A 22,927-nucleotide genomic window follows, 5' to 3' on the forward strand; every position below is an offset into this window, starting at 1 on the left:
CTCAGGTGCCCACAGGTATCCTTAGGCTGTTGCGGGGAAAATAAACTAGGAAGTAAAGGCAGGAGCCTGGAGTCCTGGGAGGAGGCTACTGCGCTGGTCCAGGTGAGCGATGAGACTGGACCAGGTGAGGGCCGTGGTCGGGGTGAGAAGTGGGGGGATTCTGGATCGGTGTCTCGGTGTCATTCTCTTCCTCCTCCTTCTCCTTTTTCTTTCTCTGTTAAAATCCTCCACATAAAAAAAGGAAAGAAAACATCGCGCCCTGGTCTCTAGGTAACCAAGGTTCCCTCAGCCCTCCGTGTTTTGGCGGGTCCCTGCAGGGCGCCCCTGTTCAGGCTCAGTCGCCAGGGAGCGCTCCCGGCCCCGAACCCCAGGGACCATGGTTTGGCTCACTCACCGGGTTTCCAAGGGAGTGCGGGCCAAGAGCCAAGCTGCACCGTCTAGAGACTCCGCAGACCCCGGAGAAGCTCCGTAGAGGCTTCCACTCTTTTCCTCCACTTGGGCTCGCGCCTGCATTTATGGAACACCACCGGCATCAACAGCTCTGAAGAAAAGGTCTGCATTGTACAACAGGGAAAATTGAGGCTCAGAGGCCACAGAATCCTTAGGGCCCAAGCCAAGTCAGTGAAGGAGTCGGGTTTTCGTAACAACGGCAATAACATTAAAAATGACAGCAGCTAACATTTATTGAGCGCTTACTGTATTCTCAACACTTGGCATGCACAATCTCATTTAATTTTATCAACACCGAGGGGTGGGTGGGTAAAACCCATTTCTCAGATGAGGCCCTCTTAGGACTTTGGGGCTCTCCCAAGGCATGGGATGCTGGGATTTGAACCCAGATCTGTCCAGAGCTTGTCTCCAGGTAATGGGGGATCCTTCCTGGGATACCTGAGCTTGCAAAGGAGAGGTGGGGGATATGAATTGTTCTTGTTTTTAGAGGGGTTCCCGGAGGCCCAAAGGCCTCTGCCACTCCCGGCTTTAACGTGGTTCAGTCTTTTCTTCGGGTTGCCGCGCGCTCAGATGTGGGACCTCTGGGCAGAGTGAGGATGCAGAACCAGGCAAGGGCGGGGAGAGCAGACGAGGTGATTTCAGTCGCCGACGGGGGTGGGGGGGAACCTGCAGGCAAGACCCCACAGCCCCGGGGGCCGCCGGGAGCCGCGCCCCCTCGGCCCCGCCCCCTCCCCGGGCGCCGACCTCGGTGGTCACGTGACCAGGCCCGGCCGCCGCTGGGGCTGGAGGGCGCGGCGCGCGGACGCGGCGGCCTGACCAGGCGGGGCCCGAGCGGAGCAGGCCGGAGCGGGCCGCGCGCTGGCGGGGGCTTGCGCCGCGCCCGCCCCTTCCCCGCCCCGCGCGGGGCGCAAGCGCGCTCCTCTTGCCGCCCCTCCCTCCGCGCGGGGACCCCTGGCGGGCGGCGCGAGGACATGGCCAGCGACGCCGTGCAGGTAGGCGCACCTGCGTCCGCAGCCGCCGGGCGGCCTCCCAGCGCCGGGGACCCCCGCCCGCGCGTTGCCGGGGTCCCCGGGGCCCGGGCGGCCAAGGTGGGGGCCTCCCGAGCGCCCGGGGCCCCTCCCTGGGCCGACACCGTGGAGCCAGCACGGTCCACTTTTCGGCAGGTGGAGGTACGCACCGAGGGGGAGCGGGGAGGTCCTGAAGGCCCCCGCCGCACCCCCAAGCTCCTCCCCTGCCGGAGAATTACAGTGGGCGAGGCGGAGGCTCTACTCGAGTGTCTGTGGCTGGCTCTGTGTCCCGGTGCCTGTCGCCCCTGCCACTCAACTCGGCACTCCCTCCCCCTCCCACCCCTCGCGTTCGGTTCCGGGCAGGTGCCACTCCACCTGGGGCAGGTGCCTGGCGCAGTGGCCCGGAGGGGAGGAGGCCGCTCGGTCCGTGCCCCTCCTCCACACAACAAAGCTCTGGCGGCCCCTCGCCTCCAGACTGAGCTTTATGATGGTCCCGACGCCATCCAGATTGGCACCTGTTGGCGGAAGTGCCCGAGTCACCTCATTAGGTTGAGGAATGGGGGACCCGCACGGCCACCCTCCGGGCTACCAGGTGGAACCTTATTCCAGACAGGGGATTCTCTTGTACCTGGTACCCTACCTGGGCATGGGTGACAGGGCTGGGTCACGGCTCCCCCACACGCAAACACACACAGCCTGGCACCAGCCTGCCACCAGCCAGGTTCTCCATGTACCACCTTGTGAACATCACAGCCTTGGACTCACCTTCCACATCTGTGACCGGCAAGGCCAGGGTGACTTCTGAGCTTTGGTTCAGAATCTGAAGCACATTATCCTGTGCCTCTGGTGCCCTCATTAGTGCCTCAAAATCCCTCCGTTGTCCTGTGGTTGCTGTGTAACTGGGTTTTCGTCTCCTTCTGCACCTGCCCCCATCCCCTCTATGTCTCCTCCATGCTCCCCTGTCCCCCACCCCAGTCCTGCTGATGGCCTGTCAGCCTTGCCGTGGAGCTGGGCGTATCTGGTGTTGCCGATCACATAAGGTCAGACCTTGGGGCTGGGTGGGCTGGGGTTTCTGCCTCTACCCCCAGCCCTGGGAGGGCTCTATAGGAATCCTGTGGCCCATGCATGCACTTGGCATGTGCGAAACATGACCCTCCTGGAATGAGGCTGGACCTGTGCTGTGGTCCCCCCTCCCATCTCTTGCCCACTCTTTCCCCCTCCTAGTCATCCCTTTCTTGTGCCTGCTTGGGCCTGCCACCCTGTCCCTCTGTCTGTCCCGACGTATGCCTGTCTGTTCTGTGTCCGGCAAACGGATGTCCTGTCCAGATTCCGGAAACACCCAAAGCATTGAAATTTCCGGATGTGAGGGTCTAGGTCCCTGGCTGCTCTGGGAAGGGGGGGATTCTGGGAGGTGGACCCTCTAGACCTGGGTCTGGTGTGCCGTGGTGGGAGGTGGGAGAGCAGGGATTCTCCAAGGCTGGGCCAGGCTCCTGATCATGGGTTTGCCTCGCTGGCCCATGGGTGACCCCTGCCCTCTGGGTCAGAGTGAGTCACCCAAGGGAAGAGAACCCAGGAGGCTGGGCCTCCCTCCTTCCCTCCCTGCTCTGGGTAGTCTCAGGCCTCAGCTTCTATTCCTCTCTGCCCGGACTTTCCCTATTTGAGCTGGCTGAATCCTGGCTGTATCCTGCTCTGCCTGCTAGGGATGGAATGGGGCTGGGTGGTGGGCGGGGATTGGTCACCAGCTGGCAGGATTAGGCGAACTTGGGTTTAAATTCCAGCTCTGTCACTTTCTCACTGTGTGTCCTGGACCCCGTGCCTTTGCCTCTCTGAGCCGCGGTTCTGCCACTAGAAACATGGACGTGTTCATCAATGAGGGTGTCCCTGGTCCAAAGCGGGAGATGTAGATGGGCCTGTGCTCTGCAGGTGGGGCTGCTGCGAAATCCTTACTGGTGGTCATGGTCAGCAGCCCAGGGTGTGAGTCTATGTCCTTTAACGCACGGTTTCTCAGTCTCAGCACTATTGACGTTTGGGGCTGAATCATTCTCTGAGGTGGGGGCTGTCCTGTGCCCCATAGGATGTCAATCAGAATTCCTGGTCTCGACCCAAGACAGGCCAGGAGCACACCCTCCCCACCCCCTGTTGTGACAACCAGAAATGTTTCTGGATGTTGCCCAATGCCCCAGGAGGTGTGTGTGGGGATCCCCCCCCACCGCCCCCACGGAACTGCTGCTGTCCCCTCTCTCAGCCTGTTTCCTTGTCTGGAAAGTGGGGGAGAATAGTGGCAGCGGCTCAGGATTCGTGTGAGAGGTTGGTAGGATGGCGGAAGTGACACTCTTGGCCTGCACTGAAGCTTGCTGGGGGCAGCTGCCCTCCACATTGGCTGGGAGCCAACAAAGACTGTCCTCATCTGTGAAATGGGTTCTCCCAGTGGGGATTCTCACTTAGTGCCAGGCCTGACACTTAGCTGGTGATCAGATTCTGGGCACCCCCCTTTTAAATCCCAGCCGTTCCTCCTGCTGGCTGTGGGGCCTCTGGGCAAATTATGTCACCACTCCAGGCCTCAGTTTCCTTGTCTTAAAAATGGGGTGATAATAGCATCCACCTTGTGGACTTGCATTGGGTGACCTAGGTGGAGCTCCCAATAACTGCTTTTATTATTAATAGTCGTACTTGGCCTTTAATGGGCCGCTGGTTTGTGGGCACCCTCACCCCAGCCCTCCAGCACTGTCTCCTCATGATGTGGGCCTCAGGGAGGTGCCCCTGGCCGGGGTGGGCCCTAGCTGTGGTCACAGCAGTGGGTGACCAGCCTGAGAGGAAGCCGGAAGTTGGGATGGCCTGCATCTGCAGGAAGGGGCCCGCCCATCTGAGCACTCATTGGCCGGCGTGTGCATATCAGCGTACGTGGGGTAGGGACAGTGGCATGCCTGTGTTTTGTGCACATGCCTGTAGGTATACAAGAGGGTGTATACACCCAGGTCAGCCCCTGGAGCCTGTATACACACTCAAGGGAGCCTGGTCTCCATGTCTACACTAGTAAGGTGTGTGCATACCTTAGCAAACTCCGAGGACATAGAGCGAGGACTGTCCCTGGTTGCCTCCTGAGAAGCAGGCGTAGTCCTGGAGGGGGCCACTGAGGGATAAGGTCCCCTCAATGCCCCAGAGCCCCGGAGCTGGCCCCACGCAGGGGCTGCTGGGAGCTAGCAGGAAAGAGGAAGTGGCGGTCAAGAGGCCCTGGCAGGGCTGAGGTTCAGGAAGAGGGCGGGGCCCTCAGCCGGGACCCAGGATGGCGGAGGCCAGTCCCCCTTTGGACCAGGAGCTGGAGGTGGGGTCTGGGGTCGGGGTGGGGGGGAAGAGGACCCTAGTGACACAGGCCGGAGGCCCTGCCCTCGGTACCTCTTGAGTTTGGACCGAGGGGAGGAGATGGGTTTGAGAGTTTTCCGTCTTGAAGATGAAATTATGTGGGGTTTTTTGAGGCTCCCAGGTCAGGGGGAATAGAGAAGGAAGGAGACAGGGCTCTGCTCTTTAAGGTCCAGTTGTAGGGGACGAGAGGAGGGGAGGCAGGGCTTGTCCCAGGAACTCGTACTTTGAGGGTACAGCAGGAGAGAGGTGGGGCCTGTCCTTAGGACGTAGTTTGGGGGTATGGCAGAGGGAAGACAAGGCCTACCCTTGGCACCTCCCAGTTTGAGGGCATAGCAGAGAGGAAAAGAGCGTGCTCTCTGGATCTGAAGCCCATTGTTTTTTTGGGGGGTGGGGGTGGGCGGCGGAGGCCTACCCTCATACTTCCTTGTTTGAGGAGCAGCAGAGGGAAAATGGAGCCTGCCCACGGGACCTGGTTTTAGGGACAGTAGAGGGGAGTTAGGGCCTACACTTGGGACCTGCTAGTTTAGGGGGACAACAGGAGGGAGAGGGGTCTGCCCTCAGAACCTTGTTTTGGGGGGGCAATGGGAGATAGGCCTGAACTCGGGGACCTCCTAGTTTGGGGGCCACACTGGTAAGATAATGGGCCTGTCCTCCAGAATCCTGCTGTATAAGGAATAGATGAAGGGAGACAAGGCTGTATTTATGGGGCCCCCTAGTCTGAGGGGACAGGGAAAGAAGAAGGCCCTGCCCTTGGGACCTCGCAGTTTGGGGGAATCAGGAAGCAGGGACGGGGATGGGACCTTGTCCCACCTGCCAGTTTTGGGGCTCAGAGTATATCTCGGAAGCCCCCAGGCCAGGAGGAGGCCAGGCCACGCACCCCGGCGTCCCGGCCCCACTGACCAGGCCCCATCTCCTGCAGAGCGAGCCGCGCAGCTGGTCCCTGCTGGAGCAGCTGGGCCTGGCAGGGGCGGACCTGGCGGCTCCTGGGGTGCAGCAGCAGCTGGAGCTCGAGCGGGAGCGGCTGCGGCGCGAGATCCGCAAGGAGCTGAAGCTGAAGGAGGGCGCCGAGAACCTGCGGCGGGCCACCACCGACCTGGGCCGCAGCCTCGGCCCCGTGGAGTTGCTGCTGCGCGGCTCGTCCCGCCGGCTCGACCTGCTGCACCAGCAGCTGCAGGAGCTCTACGCCCACGTGGTGCTGCCGGACCCCGCGGCCTCTGCGCGAGGTGAGGGCGGGCTTCTCCACGGGCTGCGGGACTCGGGGGGCTCCACGGCCAGGCCTCGCCCACGGTCTCCCAGGGCAAGGCTAGCCCTGTCTCCACGGGTCCCCGGGGAGACACACGGGGTCGGGACAGCCTGCAGCCTCGACCGACATACGACCAGAAGAAACACCCAAACCGACAGCCAGAGAAAGGTCTACACAGTCACACCAGCACGCAGACAACACCCAGGGACCTAGACGCTACCGTGTGAACACCCAGAGACTGCTGTACTGCCAGCCAGCGCCCAGAGAAGCGCACACGCGGTCACAGCCACACACAGACGCTATCTAGAGCCCCTTACACATGGTCACACCGACCCCAGAGGTTCACACGTACACAGCTGTCTGACCTCTACAGATGCACATCATCCCGTGCACAGCCGGACCCTTCTGCATACAGTCAGACAAGGCCAGCGGACTCCAACACCCACCTGCCACCTGGGCAGGTCAGCAGCTGGAGAGCGACACTGTCACGTCCGTGCTCAGAGACAGTTTGTTCAACACCCAGCATCTCCCACAATGACTTCTGCACAGAAGGTCCCCCGTCCCCCAGTCACAGCACTCCCCAGCACGCACACAGCCATGCCAGCATCCAGGGACACGTGTGTCTGAGAATACCGACACCCAGACAGACCCAGTACAGACGCAGTCATACCAGCAGCTGGAGACCTGAATGTACCGTCGTGCCAGTAGTTGGAAACGTGTGTGCGGGGTCACCCCAGCACCCAGACCTCACACAGTTATTCTGAGTAACACCTGTTGTTTCATGTAGTTACGTGAGCACCTAGGGAGACACACACTCAGTCATGCCAGCACCCTGGCACAGATGTAACCACACCCACAGACTCCCACCCAGCCGTGTAAGTAGTTGGGGGCTTCTGTACACACTCACACCGACACCAAGGACTTACGAACACCTGGACGCTTGCCCACACTCATTCGTTTCCCTGGGAGGGCTGGAGTGGGGGGACCTTCTGGGCCCTGGCCCTCATTTCCTCTTCTCCCTGGCCTTAGGGGCAGAACCCAGGCTGGGCAGAGGGTGGATCCTCTCAGCTGGGCAAAGCCTCTTAGGCAGATGGAGAGGAGGGCCGCTGTCACTCTGTCCCACCCGTCCCCCTTTAGATGCCCCCCAGTCCCCTGGTGCAGGTAGCCAGGCCTGCTCGGCCACCAACCTGAGCCGCGTGGCCGGCCTGGAGAAGCAGCTGGCCATTGAGCTGAAGGTGAAGCAGGGGGCGGAAAACATGATCCAGACATACAGCAATGGCAGCACCAAGGTAGGAACAGATGACGGGCTGCGGGGTGGGGACCAGGGTGCCACCTATAGCCGTCTGCCCCTTGGGAAGCTGGAGCCCTCAGGGTTTGGGACAGAGGGACTGACGGGTGACTCGGAGGCCGGCAGCTTGTGGGGGCCTATGAGAAACAGGGTGGCTGGGTGTGGTGGTAGACACAAAGCCGAGGCTGTCCCCCTACGCTCAGTTACCCCAGAGACTCGAGGGATGGCCACAGTCCGGGCAACATTCAGCCTCTGCTGGTGGCCTCTTTCTGACACATATATACACAGTCAGGTCAACACTTAGATGCACACGTGCCGTCATCCTAACATCCGGAGACACACCCATGGTCATAACAACACCTAGAGACACACAGTCGTATCAACACTTAGGCACACGTATGGACCGTCCTAGCATCCGGAGAGACGGCAGTAACAGCACTTAGAGACATAGAGACACGTGGAGGATAACCGCCCGGCCGCCTCTAGACACAGAGGCACACACCGTCATGTAACACCCAGGACACATGGCACGGGCCAGCGGCACACCTGGACACACAGACCCACAGACCATGACATTCACACCCAGAGACTGGAGTTGTCACACAGCCCCACACCCCAGTCCTGGTGTCCCTGGACTCCACTTACTGCAGACTGTCCCACACACCCACCCAGTCCCCCTTAGACTCACCCGTGTGGCGACAGTCAGGGCTCCGCTGGCCTCAGGGAGCTCTCACCCTTATGTGTGCCCTTCTGACGGCTGACACACACGGTGCCTCCCGATGCCAGGCACGGCTCGGAGCCCTGCGCACGGATTAGCTCCTTCAACCCTGAGCCTGGTGGCGGACGGTGCTGTTCGTACTCCCATCTCTGAGGATGAGGGAACAGGCCCAGAGAGGGGGAGTGGCTCACCTGGAGTCACCCAGGTGTTCGGTGGGAGGGATTCAAAGGCCAGGGGCCACTTCTCCCCTCTATACCCGGAAATGCATGGATATTGCTGCTGTCACACCCATACCTCCTGCTCTGTGACACGGTCACCACAGCCTGCGCAGCGTGGGCGGGGGTCCGGCGGTCAGAGCCCAGTTCCCTAGCCTTGCCCTGACAGCCCGTCCCCTCCTCCAGGACCGGAAGCTGCTGCTGACGGCCCAGCAGATGCTGCAGGACAGTAAGACGAAGATCGACATCATCCGCATGCAGCTCCGCCGTGCGCTGCAGGCCGGCCAGCTGGAGAGCCAGGCAGCCCCAGACGAGGCCCAAGGTGAGCCCCGCGCCCGAGACGGACTAGCGTGCCCTGCGCCATGCGGGGTCAGCCCCCAGCCCCATAAGGGGACGCTTCCTGAGGCAGGGAGGTGGCTGTCGGGACTCCCATTCCTGACCGTCCCTGGGCCTGATTCCTATTTTGTCCCATGGAAGGTGTGCGCTAGGTCGGGTACGGGCACACCACAGCCCCAGGACCAAATCCGCCACTGCCTGTCTACTTGTGTAAATAAAGTTTTACTGACACACAGCCACGTCCACTCATTTACTATCTCCTAAGGCTGCCTTCGCACTGCGACGGCAGAGCTGAGCAGGGACGCGGAGCCTGTGTGTTCCACAGAGCTGAAAATACCTAGTCTCTGGCGCTTTAGGAGAGAAATTGCGGACCCCTGGGCTAGGTGGCCGCCTTGTCGTGTTGGCCCCGGTTGTAGAACTGTGGGTGTCCACAGTGTGTGTCTTTCCACCTGTGTGTCTGTATCTGAATGCCTGGGGGCGTCTTAAGCAATTGTCCACCTGAATTTGTGACAGGATCTCGATGTGTTGTGCAAGGCTAACGGTGGCTGTTACTAATGTGTGTCAGTATTACGGTGACATTGACCGTGGGGACCGGGGGCTGTGTGTGTGTCCCGGTAACTATGGCAGTCTGTCTGTCACCACCAGAGAGAGAGAGCAGCGTGAGCCGTTAGCGGGTGTTACTGGTTCAGGCTAACAGTTACTGTTCAGGCACAGGTAACAGTGCCGTCGACTGGGTGCCCTCTAAACAACAGAGGTGGATTGCTCACCGTCCCAGAAGCTGGCAGTCCGGGATCAAGGTGCCACTCCAGTGAGGCGAGAGCCCTCTTCTGCATTCATAGCCCGCTGCCTTCTCGCTGTGGGTGTCCTCCCGTGGTGGAGGGGTGGAGGAGCCCTCCAAGGGCCTCCCTTTTAAGGGCCCTGCTCCCATTCATGACGGCTCCATCCTCAGGACCTGATCACTTCCCAAAGGCCCCCACCTCCTAACACCTAATACCATCCCATTAGGGGTTGAGTTTCAATACACGAATTTTGGGGAACAAAAACATTCAGCCCATAGCAGTGGGGTCTCTAACTCAGATGACAGTGTGTGTGTCTTTGGGGCGGGGAAGTGTCAGTGTGATTGTTCACCTGTACTGGGAATACCGGCATGGGCTTCTCAGTGACTGTGTATGATGGTGCGATCATGTCCCTGTGCCTCTGGGTGACATTGTAACTTGACTACTGGTGCGATTTTGTCCCCGTAAGAGTCTTGGTGACTACCTGGGCACATGTGACAGCAGGCCTGGGGGCGACAGTGTGACCGCGTTTGTAAGACGATGTGCCTGCAGATACCAGGGTCCCTGTGACACTGTGTTTGTGTCGTTGGTGCCTAGAAGAGTGTCACACACCTGTGAGTGATAGCATGACTCTCTCTGACTGAGTGCCAGGGTCTGAGTCAATATACAGGACAGTGAGACTGTCCTTGGAACCTACAGCCATGAATAGCGTGGCCACAGCCTTGTGCCTCTGGTGACAGTGTCTCCTTATGCCTGTCCCTGTGCCATTGGGTGACTGTGGCCATCCTATGTTGGCCCATGGCTGTGTCCCTGGGACTTCATACTGGGACATAGGCGGTCTGTTTCCTTGCAACATTGGGTCTCTGTGCCTGTGGGTATTGTTGATGCTGCCCTGACTGTGTGACAGTGTGATGGCATTTCTTTGCCTGTCCCTGTGCCTTATCCATGTGCCAGTGTGATTGTGATTCTCCTGGGGCTGGAGTTAGAGCCGCAGGAGTTTTGCCACAGTGTAAATGTGTCCCGTAAGGATGTTTGTGTCTTGTGACCCCGTCTGTCTGCCCTGTGACAATGTCCCTGTGTGGCAGTGTGGCTGTATCTTTGTGAGAGTGTGTGTTCCTCCACCTGTGGGTGACAGCGTGCCTGCACTGGTGACAAAGTGATAATGCCACTGTTACCCTGTGAGTGACAGTGTGATGATCTCTGTGTGACAGTGACCTTGTCCTCGCAACTGCTTTATATTTCACCGTGTGGACGGTCACATTCATTTACCCAGACTCCTCCCACAAGAAACGGGGTGATTTCCAATCTGTTGCTCTTAGAAAGAAGGCTGCACTGAGTAACCATGGACATATCTCAAGTGCAGAGGTGTTTTGTGGGATAAACTCCTGAACTGGGACTGATGAATCGAAGGGCAGTTACATTTGTGATTTCGATAGATATGGCCAGACTGCCTCCATGTGTCCCTGTGCCTGTGTGACTGCCTCCTTCTGGCTGTCCAACGGGCATAGTGTCCCTGTGACAGTCCCTGGGGATGAACTGGGGTCCTGCCAACATGTCTGTCCTTTAAGCCTGTGTTGTGTACCTGTGTGTACGACTGCCCCTGTATGACAGCCCAACCCTGTCCCCGGGATGGTCCCTGTGGGTGACAGTGTTTGGAAAAAGAGTGATTGCAGCTGGGTGGAAGTGTGACTCCCTGACCGTGACCCCTCGCTTAGGAAAAACGTGATGCATCTTGCTGGTGGTCTATCTGTCGCCGGCCCTGTTCCTGCTCGCGAGTGCCGGGCTGGGGCTGGGGTGGTTGGACCTGGGTCCTAGGCAGGCCTCACCCCCTGGCACCCCACGCCCACAGGGAGTCCAGACCTGGGGGCCGTGGAGCTGCGCATCGAGGAGCTGAGGCACCACTTCCGAGTGGAGCACGCCGTGGCCGAGGGTGCCAAGAATGTGCTCCGCCTGCTCAGCGCAGGCAAGGCCCCGGACCGCAAGGCTGTCAGCGAGGTGAGGGGTGGGGCTTCGGTGGGGGGCGTGGCCCAGCAAAGGGGCGGGAATCGGCCCCGGAGGGCCTTGAAGGGTGAGGCTTCCACAAGGGGCGGTGCCTCGGTGGGGCGGGACCTCAGCCAGGGGTGGGGCATCAGCCAGGGGTGGGGACTAGCTTTCCGGGAGCCCAGTGATAGGACCCAGATGGTTTGAGGGCTTGCGCCAGGTGAGACTTAACCAGGCCCCACCCCCAGCGCCGTTCTGTCCCTCCCGTTACAGGCCCAGGAGAAGCTAACGGAGTCCAACCAGAAGCTGGGGCTGCTGCGGGAGGCTCTGGAGCGGCGGCTCGGGGAGTTACCTGCAGACCATCCGAAGGGGCGGCTGCTGCGCGAGGAGCTTGCTGCAGCCTCGTCTGCAGCCTTCAGTGCTCGCCTGGCTGGACCCTTCCCCCCCACCCACTATAGCACCCTGTGCAAACCCGCGCCACTCACAGGTAGGTCTCTACCTCCCCCACCCAGACCCCACCTCTGCAGTTCTGTACTCTGGACCTCTCCCCCAAGTCCTGAGACCCCTAACCTAGATCTCCGCTCTCCCTACCCCTGGACTCCCATCCTACTGTTCCTCCGTTCTCCATTCACCCCAACCCTGTAGCCCTGGGTCCCATCTCCCTAGGCCAGACAGTCCCATGCACTCTAGACTTCTGGCCCCAGCTTGCCCTCTGATTTTGGACTCTTGCCCCCATGCCTACCATGTCCCCATCACTACCCCTCCCTATGTGGCCATTTTTTCCTTCAGCCATAGCCCCCAGCCCAGTCCCACAACCCCTCACTCTCAGAACCCTCACCCTTGAACCATTGTCTGCTCCCCACCCCAAAGCCAGCCAGCTCCTCCCTCCTTAGACCCCTCAGCCACTACTTCTCCCTCAGACTAGCCTTACCCTAGACCCCTTCCCCCATCTCAGACCTCAGGTCAGATCCCTGAATCCTACCTTGGACCCCCTAGTCCAACCCAGCTCCCCGTTGCCTCAGTCATCGACCTATGCCTTAAACCTATCTTCTGTCATTAAATCCCAAGCACTCAGAGCCCCTCCCCAGCCTGGTGTGCCCCAGCCTCACCCACTCGTCCTTGCCCCATATTTCTCACTTCTGGGCACAGCCATCCCGGTATCAGACCCCCTGTTCCACCCTGATTGTCCCTCACCAACTCCCACCTGTATGCTGGCCACTTCTGCACATGCCCACTTCACCTGCAGTCCCCTCCCTTTGGCCTGGCCCACCTGTGGGCCCCCCTGAGCCTGCCCCTCCCTCAGGAACCCTGGAGGTACGTGTGGTAGGCTGCAAGGACCTTCCAGAGACCATCCCCTGGAACCCCTCACCCTCGGTGGGGGGGCCCGGGACCCCTGACAGCCGCACCACCTTCCTGAGCCGCCCAGCCCGGGGCCTTTACAGCCGAAGTGGAAGCCTCAGTGGCCGGAGCAGCCTCAAAGTCGAAGCCGAGAGCACCAGTGAGTGGGCGTTGAGGCCTGGAGGGATGAGATGCCGCGGGCATCCCGGGATGTCACACGCTTGTAACACTTTAAAAAACTAGTATATTACAGTCAGTAGGATGGATTCTGTTAAAAAAAATTATGAGTGTTAGGGAGGATGTGGAGAAATTAGAAGCCTCTGCAGGGCTGTTGGGAACGTAAAGTGGTTCAGCTGCTGTGAAAGACGTTATGGCAGATCCTCAAAAAATTAAACATGGAATTACCATACGATCGGCGATTCCACTTCTGAGTATATACCCAAAAGGGTGGAAAGCAGGGACTCAAGTTGGTAATTTGGACAGTCGTGTCCATAGCAGCATTATTCACAATGGCCAAAATGTGGCAGCAGCACGAGTGTCCATTGGCCGACGAATGGATAAACGAAATGTGGTATGTGCCTGCAGTGGGATGGTTAGGGGCCAGCCTTCAAAAGGAAGGACATTCTGATCCCGGCTACCACACGGGTGAGCCTGAGGGCGTGACGCTGAGTGAAATAAGGCGGTTACAAAAAGACACGTGCTGTATGATTCCACTTCTGTGAGGTCCCTGGAGTAGTCCAATTCATAGAGGTGGACGAAGGGTGGTTGCCAGCGGCTGGGTGGGGAGGGGAGAATGGAGAATTGTTTAATGGGTACAGAGTTTCAGCTCTGGAAGGTGAAAAAGGCTCTGGAGATGGATGGCGGTGTAGTTGTACAACAGTGAATTGTACACTTAAAAGGGATTATAATGGTAAATTTTATGTTATGTGAATTTTACCACAATTTAAAAAACCTAATACAATAACAGTGCAGCAAACACCCGTGTTACCACCACCCAGGTCAAGAAATAGAAGTCTCTGGAAACCCCCTTGCCCTTCCTCCCCATTCTAGTCCCTTCTTCTGTCCAGAGGTAGCTACTGTCCTGATGTACGGTTATCATTTCCCTGATTTTCTTTGTAGTTTTAGCATCTATGCACACATCTCAAAACAGCATAGTTTGATCTTGCCTGGTGTTTGGACTTTATATACGTGGAATCATACAGAATGTGTTCCATGGTAATGGCTTCTTCCATTTAGCACTGTCTGGAAGACTTATCCATATCATTGCATGAAGCTATAGTTCATTCATTCATTTTAACTCCTGTCTAATAGCCCATTGTCTTAGGCTGAGCCATAGAAAATTGTTAGGGCTTTTTAAAGTAAAATATAGTAATAGTTGAGTATCAGTTAATAAGGCTATATTATAGTTAATATATTAATTCTCCTATTAATAGATAGATATTTCTAGTTTGGAGCCATCTCCCAGTGTATATCTGCATGCCTTTTTCCAAGTAAATTCTTAGGAGTTTATTGCTGGAAGTTGCACATGAAGTAAAAGTGAATTTGGATCTCTACCTCACACCATACAGAGAAATCCACTGGAAGCTGGTTAAACACCTTGAGGTGAAAGGCAGAATTGTAAAGCTTTGTCAGGGTAGCATGGCAGAATGTCATGGGGGGAGGGAAGGATTTCTTTACTAAAATACGAGCTATGCTCCCCCCTCCAAACATTTTTGACCCCCTCCCCATCCCCTCATGCCAGGCGAGGTCAGCACTGTGCTCAAACTGGATAACACAGTGGTGGGGCAGACATCCTGGAAGCCATGTGGCCTCAACGCCTGGGACCAGAGCTTCACTCTGGAGCTGGAAAGGGTGAGCTAGGTGGGGGGATGGCAGGGCCTGGAGGAAGAGGAGGGGTTCTGGACCTCAGACACCCCCAAGTGATGGCCTACTTCTTCTCCCTTGAGGCTCGGGAACTGGAGTTGGCCGTGTTCTGGAGGGACCAACGGGGCCTGTGTGCCCTCAAATTCCTGAAGTTGGAGGATTTCTTGGACAACGAGAGGCATGAGGTGCAGCTGGACATGGAACCCCAGGGCTGCCTGGTGGCCGAGGTATAGCCCTGACCCCTGACCCTGTGAAAACACTTCCTGCATCTCCTGCCCCCAATTCTTTAGAAGGGGAAGATATGTTTTGGATTGGTCTCTGAACCTTGATAGAAAGGTACATGTAATTAGTTACATCAGTGACACCACTTAAGCTGGGATTGGTTTCGTTCTGAGGGAAGAAAGAAAAAAGAAAAGAGAAGAAAAGAAAAAGAAGTTACAAAATTTTGCCAAGCCAAAAAAGAAAAGAAACACCTGGCGACATGTCAAGGAGATTGTTATCTGGTAGAGAGAAAGTCCTGCTGCAGTGGTGTCAGGGTTAGGGTCGAAATCGGGCTATCCCACCCTTGGCACTATGGACAAGTGTGCCCTAGGGGCCCGGATCGTTCTCAGTTGCCCTGTGGGGTTTTGAGCAGCGTCCCTGGTTTGCACCCACAGAAGGCCAGCACCGCCCTTCCCCCAAGTTGTGACAATCAAAATGTCTCTAGACATGGCCACTGTCCCCTGGTTGAGAGCCCACAATCTAAATAACATTTCTAGCTGACCCCTGGTGGTGTGAGCCAAGCCCTGTCCTGCGTGCTTTGCCGGCATTAACTTGTTAGTCCTCACAACGGCCCACTTCGACCCAGTTCAGGAGGGATCATCGTCAGTCACATCTGACAGAGGAGGAAACAGAGGCACGGAGTAGGAAAGTCACTGGCCCCCCTCATTCAGCCAAAGTTTTCCTCAAAAATTCTTGAAATGCACCCCTAACGTATACGTGTGCCCTGTGACATATCCGTGTCTCCATGTGGGGATTCTGACAGGATCTCATAACCGAGGACCACTAAGGAAAAGAGCAGCTGAAGGGCTGACTTCAGTGGCAGGGCAGTGAAAGTGTTCTTCCGTTAGGAAGACCCGCCAAAACCAAGTGGGAAAGGTAATGGGGGTGGGGGCGAGTTCTGAAGCAGTCCTGCTCACCCTCAAGGTTCACTTATAGCATTCTGTTTTGTTTTTCTGCCTCCCCCAAAGTGCCAGCCAATAGAACTTTCTAGAATTCTGTTGTGGATGAGCCTACAATAGTTGCATTCTGTTGTACGTGGAAGTGTTCTATACGTGCTCCGTCCAACATATTAGAGGCCAGCCACTTGAAGCGTAGCTAGGGTGACCTGGGAACTAAAGTTTTAATGTTACTTAAATTTTACAGAATTTAAATAGCCTTACGTGGCTAGTGGCAACCATATCAGACACCCATAAAGTCACACAGTTCTGTGACTTTAGCACCTTCTAGAAGATGCTTTGGAGTTGGGAGAATTCAGCTAGACCAGTGGCTTCCCCACATCAGCTGGAGGGCTTCTTGAAACACGGACTGCTGGGCCCCACCCTCGTGTTTCTGATTCAGTGGGTCCAGGTGGGGACCCGGGAATCTGCATTTCTGGCAAGTCCCCAGGTGGTGCTGCTGGTCTGGGACCACACTCGGGGAATCAAGACACGAGATGATGTAGGACCTTGCTGGAGTTGCATGTCCATCTTGTCGGGTCAGACCCCCCCCACACCCAACGCCTAGAGGAGGGCTCGGTTGTCTGCTTCTTGCCTTCCTAAGATGGCACTTTGGGAGGTGGCCCTACCAGGCAGTGGATTGGTTTCATAACCCTTAATATGTTATGACTTCTTAATATCTGTGTTTGGATGTGGTGTTACAGTGATTGGAACCCCCAGAGTGTAAGGGTGTGCATACCTATGCCCCTAAGGGCTTCCCCACCACCTAGAGGTGGCAGTGGGTTCTCACCCCTCGGCCCCTCTCCCCAGGTTACCTTCCGCAACCCTGTCATTGAGAGGATACCCCGGCTCCGAAGGCAAAAGAAAATTTTTTCCAAGCAACAAGGTGAGGGGGTGGGCAAAGTGGGGACGAGGCCAGGGGTCCCAGGGGTATCATGAAGGGTGACCCCTGTCCCCGTCCCCCCAGGAAAAACATTTCAGCGCGCCAGGCAGATGAACATTGATGTTGCCACCTGGGTGCGGCTGCTTCGAAGACTCATCCCCAATGCCACGGGCACAGGCACCTTCAGCCCTGGGGCTTCTCCAGGACCCGAGGCCCGGTCCACAGGGTAAGGAGGGAGGTCCCTGGGCTCTAGGCTGTCCCTGGTTGCTTGCTAGGGTGCTGGGTCCCAGACACACCCTCCTCCCTTGTTCTACAGTGATATATCTGTGGAGAAGCTGAACCTCGGGGCTGACTTGGAGACCTTGCCCCAGAAGAGTCCTCTGGGTCCTCCTTCCAGCCCCTCGAGCCTGGTGAGTGTCCCACTCCTTTCCCCCAGGCCTGGCTTGGGCAGCGTCGAAGGTTCCTCCTCCAGGCCTCTCTCCCAGCTCAAGGCCCAGAGACCACCAGGAACTTCCCTGGGTCACGCATCTCTGCTAGAAGTGGGGTCCCACTCTCTATCCTAAATAAAAACACAGGCTCAGGAGCCAGGCCACCTGGGTCCATGTCCCTGCTCTACCAGTTCTAAGCTGTGCGGCCCACGGCAAGCTGCTTCCCCCTTCTGTGCTCTGTGCACTGGCCCGTAAAACAGCCATGTTTAAAACTGACTTCAAGGATAGAAGTCAGGATGGTGGTTTTCTCTGGCTGGGGGGTTATTGATAGGAGGGAGATACAAGGGAGCCTGTCGGGTCATGGTGATGTCGTGATTCTTCTCCGGGTCAGAGATCAGCACGTGCGCCTTTTCCATAAAGGGGCATGGAGTCAATATTTTCGGCTTTGTGGGCCAGAGAGTCTCGGTCACAGTGACTCAACGCTACCATTGTAGAAAGCAGCCACAGACGACACGCACATACGCCAGTGGGCATGGCTGTGTTCCAGTAAAACTTTACTGATGGACCCCAAAGTTTGGATGTCCTGTCACTTGCACAGATCACAAAATATCGCTCTCCTTTTGATTTTCCCCCAACCCTTTAAAAATGTAAAAGCTATTCTCAGCTCACAGACTGTGCAAAACCTGGTTTACCCACCCCCGCCCTGTTCCACGCATAGCCAGGTGCACACGTTTGTGGGAGCAGGCCCCTTGGCCCAGCTCACTGAGTGCATTTTATAACCTCATTTAAAAAAAAATGAAAATGATAGTGTATGCTTCTGTATTATATTTATAATAATAATATAATGAGCTACATCATCAGATGAGTTTGGCAGAACAAAATCCAAAAGTTTAATACCACCAAATGCTGGGCAGGACGCAGGGAAACAGGCGGTCGGTGGAAGGTGTGCAAATTACTGTGTCTCCTTGGGAGGGCAGAGCTGGCCGAGCTAAAAATGGACATCGTCTTGACCCAGGAGTTCCAATCCTAGACACTCACACCTGTGCGCCTCCGGGAAGTTCGCCGCGGTGGCTTTGGGTGAAAGTGGACACGTCAGAGTCCATCTGTAGGAGAGCCAGTGCTAAATAAATGACAAAGTGGCATAGTGCATGTCTGTGACAAATGAGGCTGGTCTCTCAGGGCTCGCATAGAGTGATTTCCAAGACAGGTTGTCCAGTAGGAGAGGCAAGATTAGGATGTTGTCGATAGTGCGTACAAGGAGAATGGAGCCTTGTGTCACTTTCGCTTGTGTGGGTATAGAATATATCTAGAAAGGTCCTCGGGAAATCATTCATGGTGGCTGGCTCTAGGGAGGGTGGCTGGGGCACGAGAGGCCCATGTGTCCCACTGGACAGCTATTTGGACTGATGGCATTTTCAGAACTGTTCAGTAGTGGACGGTGATGAACTGGTTGTAATATGGTCCCATTTGCAGTAGTAACTTGACTCTTTTCAAAGTTACACGCACACATGTGGTATGAAGAATTAAGTAGCTCTTAGGGCAAATAGCCGTAAAGGAAATATGTAGGTAAATGACAAAATGTATTTACAGCATGAAAAAAAAAAAAGCAGTGAAAGGGACAGGGAGTATGTGTGTTCGGTTGGGGGAGGGGGAGTTCTGCTGGTTATTTACTGTGCTGGTCAGCTGACCACCCGTGAAGGTGACATCTGAATGAATGCCCGAAGGAGGTAAGGGAAGAGCCATGCAGATGTCAGAAAAAGAGAATTCCAGGTAGAGGGGATAGCGTGTGCAAAGCTCCTGGGCTGGAGATGTGCCTGGTATGTTCAGGGCACCGTGAGAGGAACAGTGTGGCTGGAGGGCAGTGAGCGAGAGGGCGAGTGGGAGGAAAAGTGAGGTCAGAGAGGTGACGGGAGCCTTGGTGGCTATTGTGGTTATGGGGTGCCTCTGACTTCCCTCTCCCTGCTGCAGAGTTCCCCGATCCAGGAAACTGCCACCATCCCTGAGCTGCCTTCAGAGACCCAGGAGACCCCAGGCTCCACCCTGTGCAGGTGACACCCCTCCCCCATTCACCACCCCCCCTCCCCTCCTGCTGTCCTTGTCCCCACCAGTGTCCTCTCTCCACAGCCCTCTGAGGAAGTCACCCCTGACCCTCGAGGATTTCAAATTCCTGGCAGTGCTGGGCCGGGGTCACTTTGGGAAGGTGAGGCCAGGGGGGCAAGGAGTTGGGGGAACAGGAAATCCCTGGGCTGGCCACGAAGGCCATCGCTGCCCACTGTGGTTCTAGGTGCTGCTCTCCGAATTCCGGCCCAGCGGGGAGCTGTTCGCCATCAAGGCTTTGAAGAAAGGCGACATTGTGGCCCGAGATGAGGTTGAAAGGTGGGGACCCGGCCCAAGCCCTCTGAGAACCTCAGTCTTTTCTTCTGGGAAATGGGAGACAGGGAAGTCCCCTCTCTGGAGCTGCTGTGACAGTGATTTATAACAGTCACTGGCACTTATTAAGCTAGTACTTAAGAAAATAACTCTTGGAAAGCGCCCACTATGCACTCTACGTTCTGTAACTCATTTGTTCTCCACGATAGCCCTACGAGGTAAATACTGTTATGGTTCCCATTCTGCCGATGACACAGAAGGGTTGAGCAAGTTGCCCAAAGTCGCAAAGCCAGTAAGCAGCTGGTCAGGGATTCAAACCTAGGGACTCAGGCTCTGAAGCCTGTACCCTTAATGGGACCATCGCGCTGCCTCTGCTTTGGGTCAGAGCCATGGGTTCAAATCCCACCTCTGCCACAAATGTGCTTAGAGACCCTGGGGAAGTCACTTTGCCCTTCTAGTCCTTGGCCTCCCCATCTATAAAAGAGGAGTAATAATGCCTTTCTTGCAGGGCTGTCAGGTGGGTTAAGTGAGAGGGTGCATCTGAGCATTCTACGGTACCTGGCCCCTGTAAAAAGGCCCAGCAGAGGCACCAAGATTGTCCCTAATCTTTCTGACATCCTTTTGTTAATCAGGAACCCAACTCAGATAGGCTTAAGCAAAAGAGGAATTTATTGGTCTGGGTCAGAAAAGTCCAGGGGTGCACTACCTTCAGGCCTGGCTATATCCAGGTGCTCAGATGACATCTCAGTCTGCGTTCTGCTTCGTGGGCTTTGCTTGCAGTCCTCTCATGGGGACAGAGATAGCCCCTTACCTGAGCAGTGTAAGGCTCATCCACTAGTTTTAGCCCTTCTTCCTTAATATTTCCGGCAGAAATCCTGAGGTTGAGCCCCACTAGCTTGCCTTGTTCATTCCCAAACCAATTCCTGGCCAGCAAAATGGGTGCTCCAGTTAGCCCACCCTGGCTGTTCCCTAAAGGGATACTGGGGGGCTGTTACTAGGATGACAGGTGGCTTCTGGGTGCCCGTTTAGCAGACAAAGCTGCTGGGGTTCAGAAATATTAAGCAGCTTGCCCAAGGTTGCACAGCTGCGTGAGGTCCTCAGCAAATAGCTGATGATCGATCGAGGGCTTCTTGGGAGCGTGGGAGTTGGGGTGGGGGGGCTGCTGTGGTCTTTGACCCCCGCCCCCTACCCTGCCCAGCCTGATGTGTGAGAAGCGGATCTTGGCAGCAGTGACCAGAGCTGGACACCCGTTCCTGGTGAACCTGTTCGGCTGTTTCCAGACGCCCGAGCACGTGTGCTTCGTGATGGAGTACTCGGCCGGCGGGGATCTGATGCTGCACATTCACAGTGACGTGTTCTCGGAGCCTCGCGCCATGTGAGCTGCTCCCCACCCGTGCCTCAGCCCCCGACAGGCCGTGGCAGCCCCCTTCCCACCCCTCCACCCTTCGGCCCCCGCTCCCCCCTGCCAGCCTCCTGGAGTTTTGAGGGGACTGGGGAGCTTTTGAGGATGTGGACACCGGGCTCCTGTGGCCTCGCTCCCTTGCTGGGAGACCCGGCTCCATCACACCAGCTTCTCTCTGCAGCTTTTATTCGGCCTGTGTGGTGCTGGGCTTGCAGTTTCTCCACGAACACAAGATCGTGTACAGGTGTGTGCCCTTGCGTGCCTGTGCTCCTGTATGCACGCTCTGCCCACTGGGGGCCCTCAGGCTGCAGGCAGGGCCCAGACCCCCCCTCATCCCTCTTTACATCCCCCCCAACCCATCACAGGGACCTGAAGTTGGACAATTTGCTCCTGGACACCGAGGGCTATGTCAAGATCGCAGACTTTGGCCTCTGCAAGGAGGGTGAGGGGCGGGGCTGGGACTTGAAGGGCTGGCCTCTGGGGATTAGACAGAGTGGGGGAGGGAATGGAGTCCCCAGCCCTACCTGGGTTACCCCCCACCCTGACCCTGGGATGGGGCTGGCTGTCTGGGCCACCCCATGCTGGGCTGGGCTACTGCTGGGAGCCCCCTTCCCCCCATAACCTCACATGGCCCTACTGCCCCCAGGGATGGGCTATGGGGACCGGACCAGCACATTCTGTGGGACCCCGGAGTTCCTGGCCCCCGAGGTGCTGACAGACACATCTTACACACGGGCCGTGGACTGGTGGGGCCTGGGCGTGCTGCTCTATGAGATGCTGGTTGGCGAGGTGAGGCCCCAGGCAGCCCCTACCCTGCCTGACCCTGGGATTACACTGGAAACTGCTTGTGCCTGGGGGTGGGATCAAATGGTGCCTCCATGTGCTGTGTGATGGGGACAGCTGGCTTCGCCTCCCTAGCCTCAATTTTCGCATCTGTAAAATGGAATACTTACCTTCCCTCATCAGCCAGCGTCCAGGTGACCGTGTGCTGGGAGCAGAGGGCTCAGGTGGGGCTGGGAGGGGAGTGGCCAGAGGAGGGGCCTAATTCATCCTGGCTCTCCCTGTCCCCAGTCCCCATTCCCAGGGGACGACGAGGAGGAGGTGTTTGACAGCATAGTCAATGACGAGGTTCGCTACCCACGCTTCCTGTCAGCTGAAGCCATTGGCATCATGCGCAGGGTGAGAAGCCTCCCCAGCGGGGGCCTGGGAGGGGCTCTGGGGCCAGGAGCGGGGAGACTGACACCTCTCCTCCCCCCAGCTGCTGCGGAGGAATCCAGAACGGAGGTTGGGATCCAGCGAGAGGGATGCAGAGGATGTGAAAAAGCAGCCCTTCTATAGGGTGAGTTCACCCCAAGTGCCTGGCCAACTCCCCACCGGAGACCTGGTCATCCCTCCCACCCCCAAGGCCTATTCATAAGATCTAGTCACTTCCCCTCCAACATTGTCATTGCCATTTCCTCCCCCCTTCCTTCACACCCACTGACCCTCCTACACCCACATCTACTCCAGGCTGGCCTGGTGGGGCCACTGCCCTGTGTATGAACCCAGGCTCCCTCTCCCCCACCCCAGGGCTCCCCATACTCACACTGTGATCCTTATGGGGCCCCCAGTCCCCTACTTGACCCCTCTGTCTTGTGACTCCTTATGCTAATCCCCACGGATGGAGGGCTGGATGGGGCCCAAGGGGCTGGCCCCTCCCACAATCTGCACCCCTACCCCCATGCTGACCTCCTCTTCTCTCTCCCCCTTCTCCCCCACCTAGACACTGGGCTGGGACACTCTGCTGGCCCGGCGCTTGCCACCTCCCTTCGTGCCCACGCTGTCAGGCCGCACTGATGTCAGCAACTTCGACGAGGAGTTCACAGGGGAGGCCCCCACGCTGAGCCCGCCCCGCGACGCACGGCCACTCACAGCCACAGAGCAGGCAGCCTTCCAGGACTTCGACTTCGTGGCTGGGGGCTGCTAGCCCTTTCCCCTGCCCCTGCCCGCCCTTCCCCGACCAAGCTCTCATTAGTTTTTAAAAAGGCCTTTGGGGTTTGCCCCTTCCATGCATCCTCCGGCTCCTCATGTGTGC

The 22,927-nt window shown here is 57.2% G+C and overlaps 1 protein-coding gene across 2 annotated transcripts; it reads left to right on the top strand.

Moving 5' to 3' along the window:
* The first annotated feature begins 1,284 nt into the window (after positions 1 to 1,284).
* On the top strand, positions 1,285 to 22,905 carry PKN1 (protein kinase N1). 2 transcript variants are annotated; one of them, XM_026488035.4, is made up of 22 exons: positions 1,285 to 1,442; positions 5,737 to 6,040; positions 7,198 to 7,349; positions 8,468 to 8,603; positions 11,243 to 11,388; positions 11,647 to 11,860; positions 12,677 to 12,871; positions 14,453 to 14,562; positions 14,658 to 14,801; positions 16,581 to 16,656; positions 16,738 to 16,879; positions 16,970 to 17,063; positions 19,050 to 19,129; positions 19,206 to 19,281; positions 19,366 to 19,457; positions 20,650 to 20,826; positions 21,035 to 21,097; positions 21,219 to 21,295; positions 21,500 to 21,642; positions 21,925 to 22,032; positions 22,112 to 22,192; positions 22,616 to 22,905. In XM_026488035.4, the coding sequence occupies exons 1-22, from the start codon at positions 1,422 to 1,424 to the stop codon at positions 22,817 to 22,819; spliced, it is 2,835 nt and encodes a 944-aa protein (XP_026343820.2). In that variant the 5' UTR covers positions 1,285 to 1,421; the 3' UTR covers positions 22,820 to 22,905. The 2 variants fall into 2 exon arrangements, with proteins under 2 accessions (XP_026343820.2, XP_026343819.2); XM_026488034.4 differs by lacking the exon at positions 1,285 to 1,442 and adding an exon at positions 4,713 to 4,779.
* Positions 22,906 to 22,927: the final 22 nt, after the last annotated feature.

The sequence above is a fragment of the Ursus arctos genome, unplaced genomic scaffold (assembly GCF_023065955.2).
Source record: "Ursus arctos isolate Adak ecotype North America unplaced genomic scaffold, UrsArc2.0 scaffold_14, whole genome shotgun sequence".
Taxonomy (NCBI): domain Eukaryota; kingdom Metazoa; phylum Chordata; class Mammalia; order Carnivora; family Ursidae; genus Ursus; species Ursus arctos.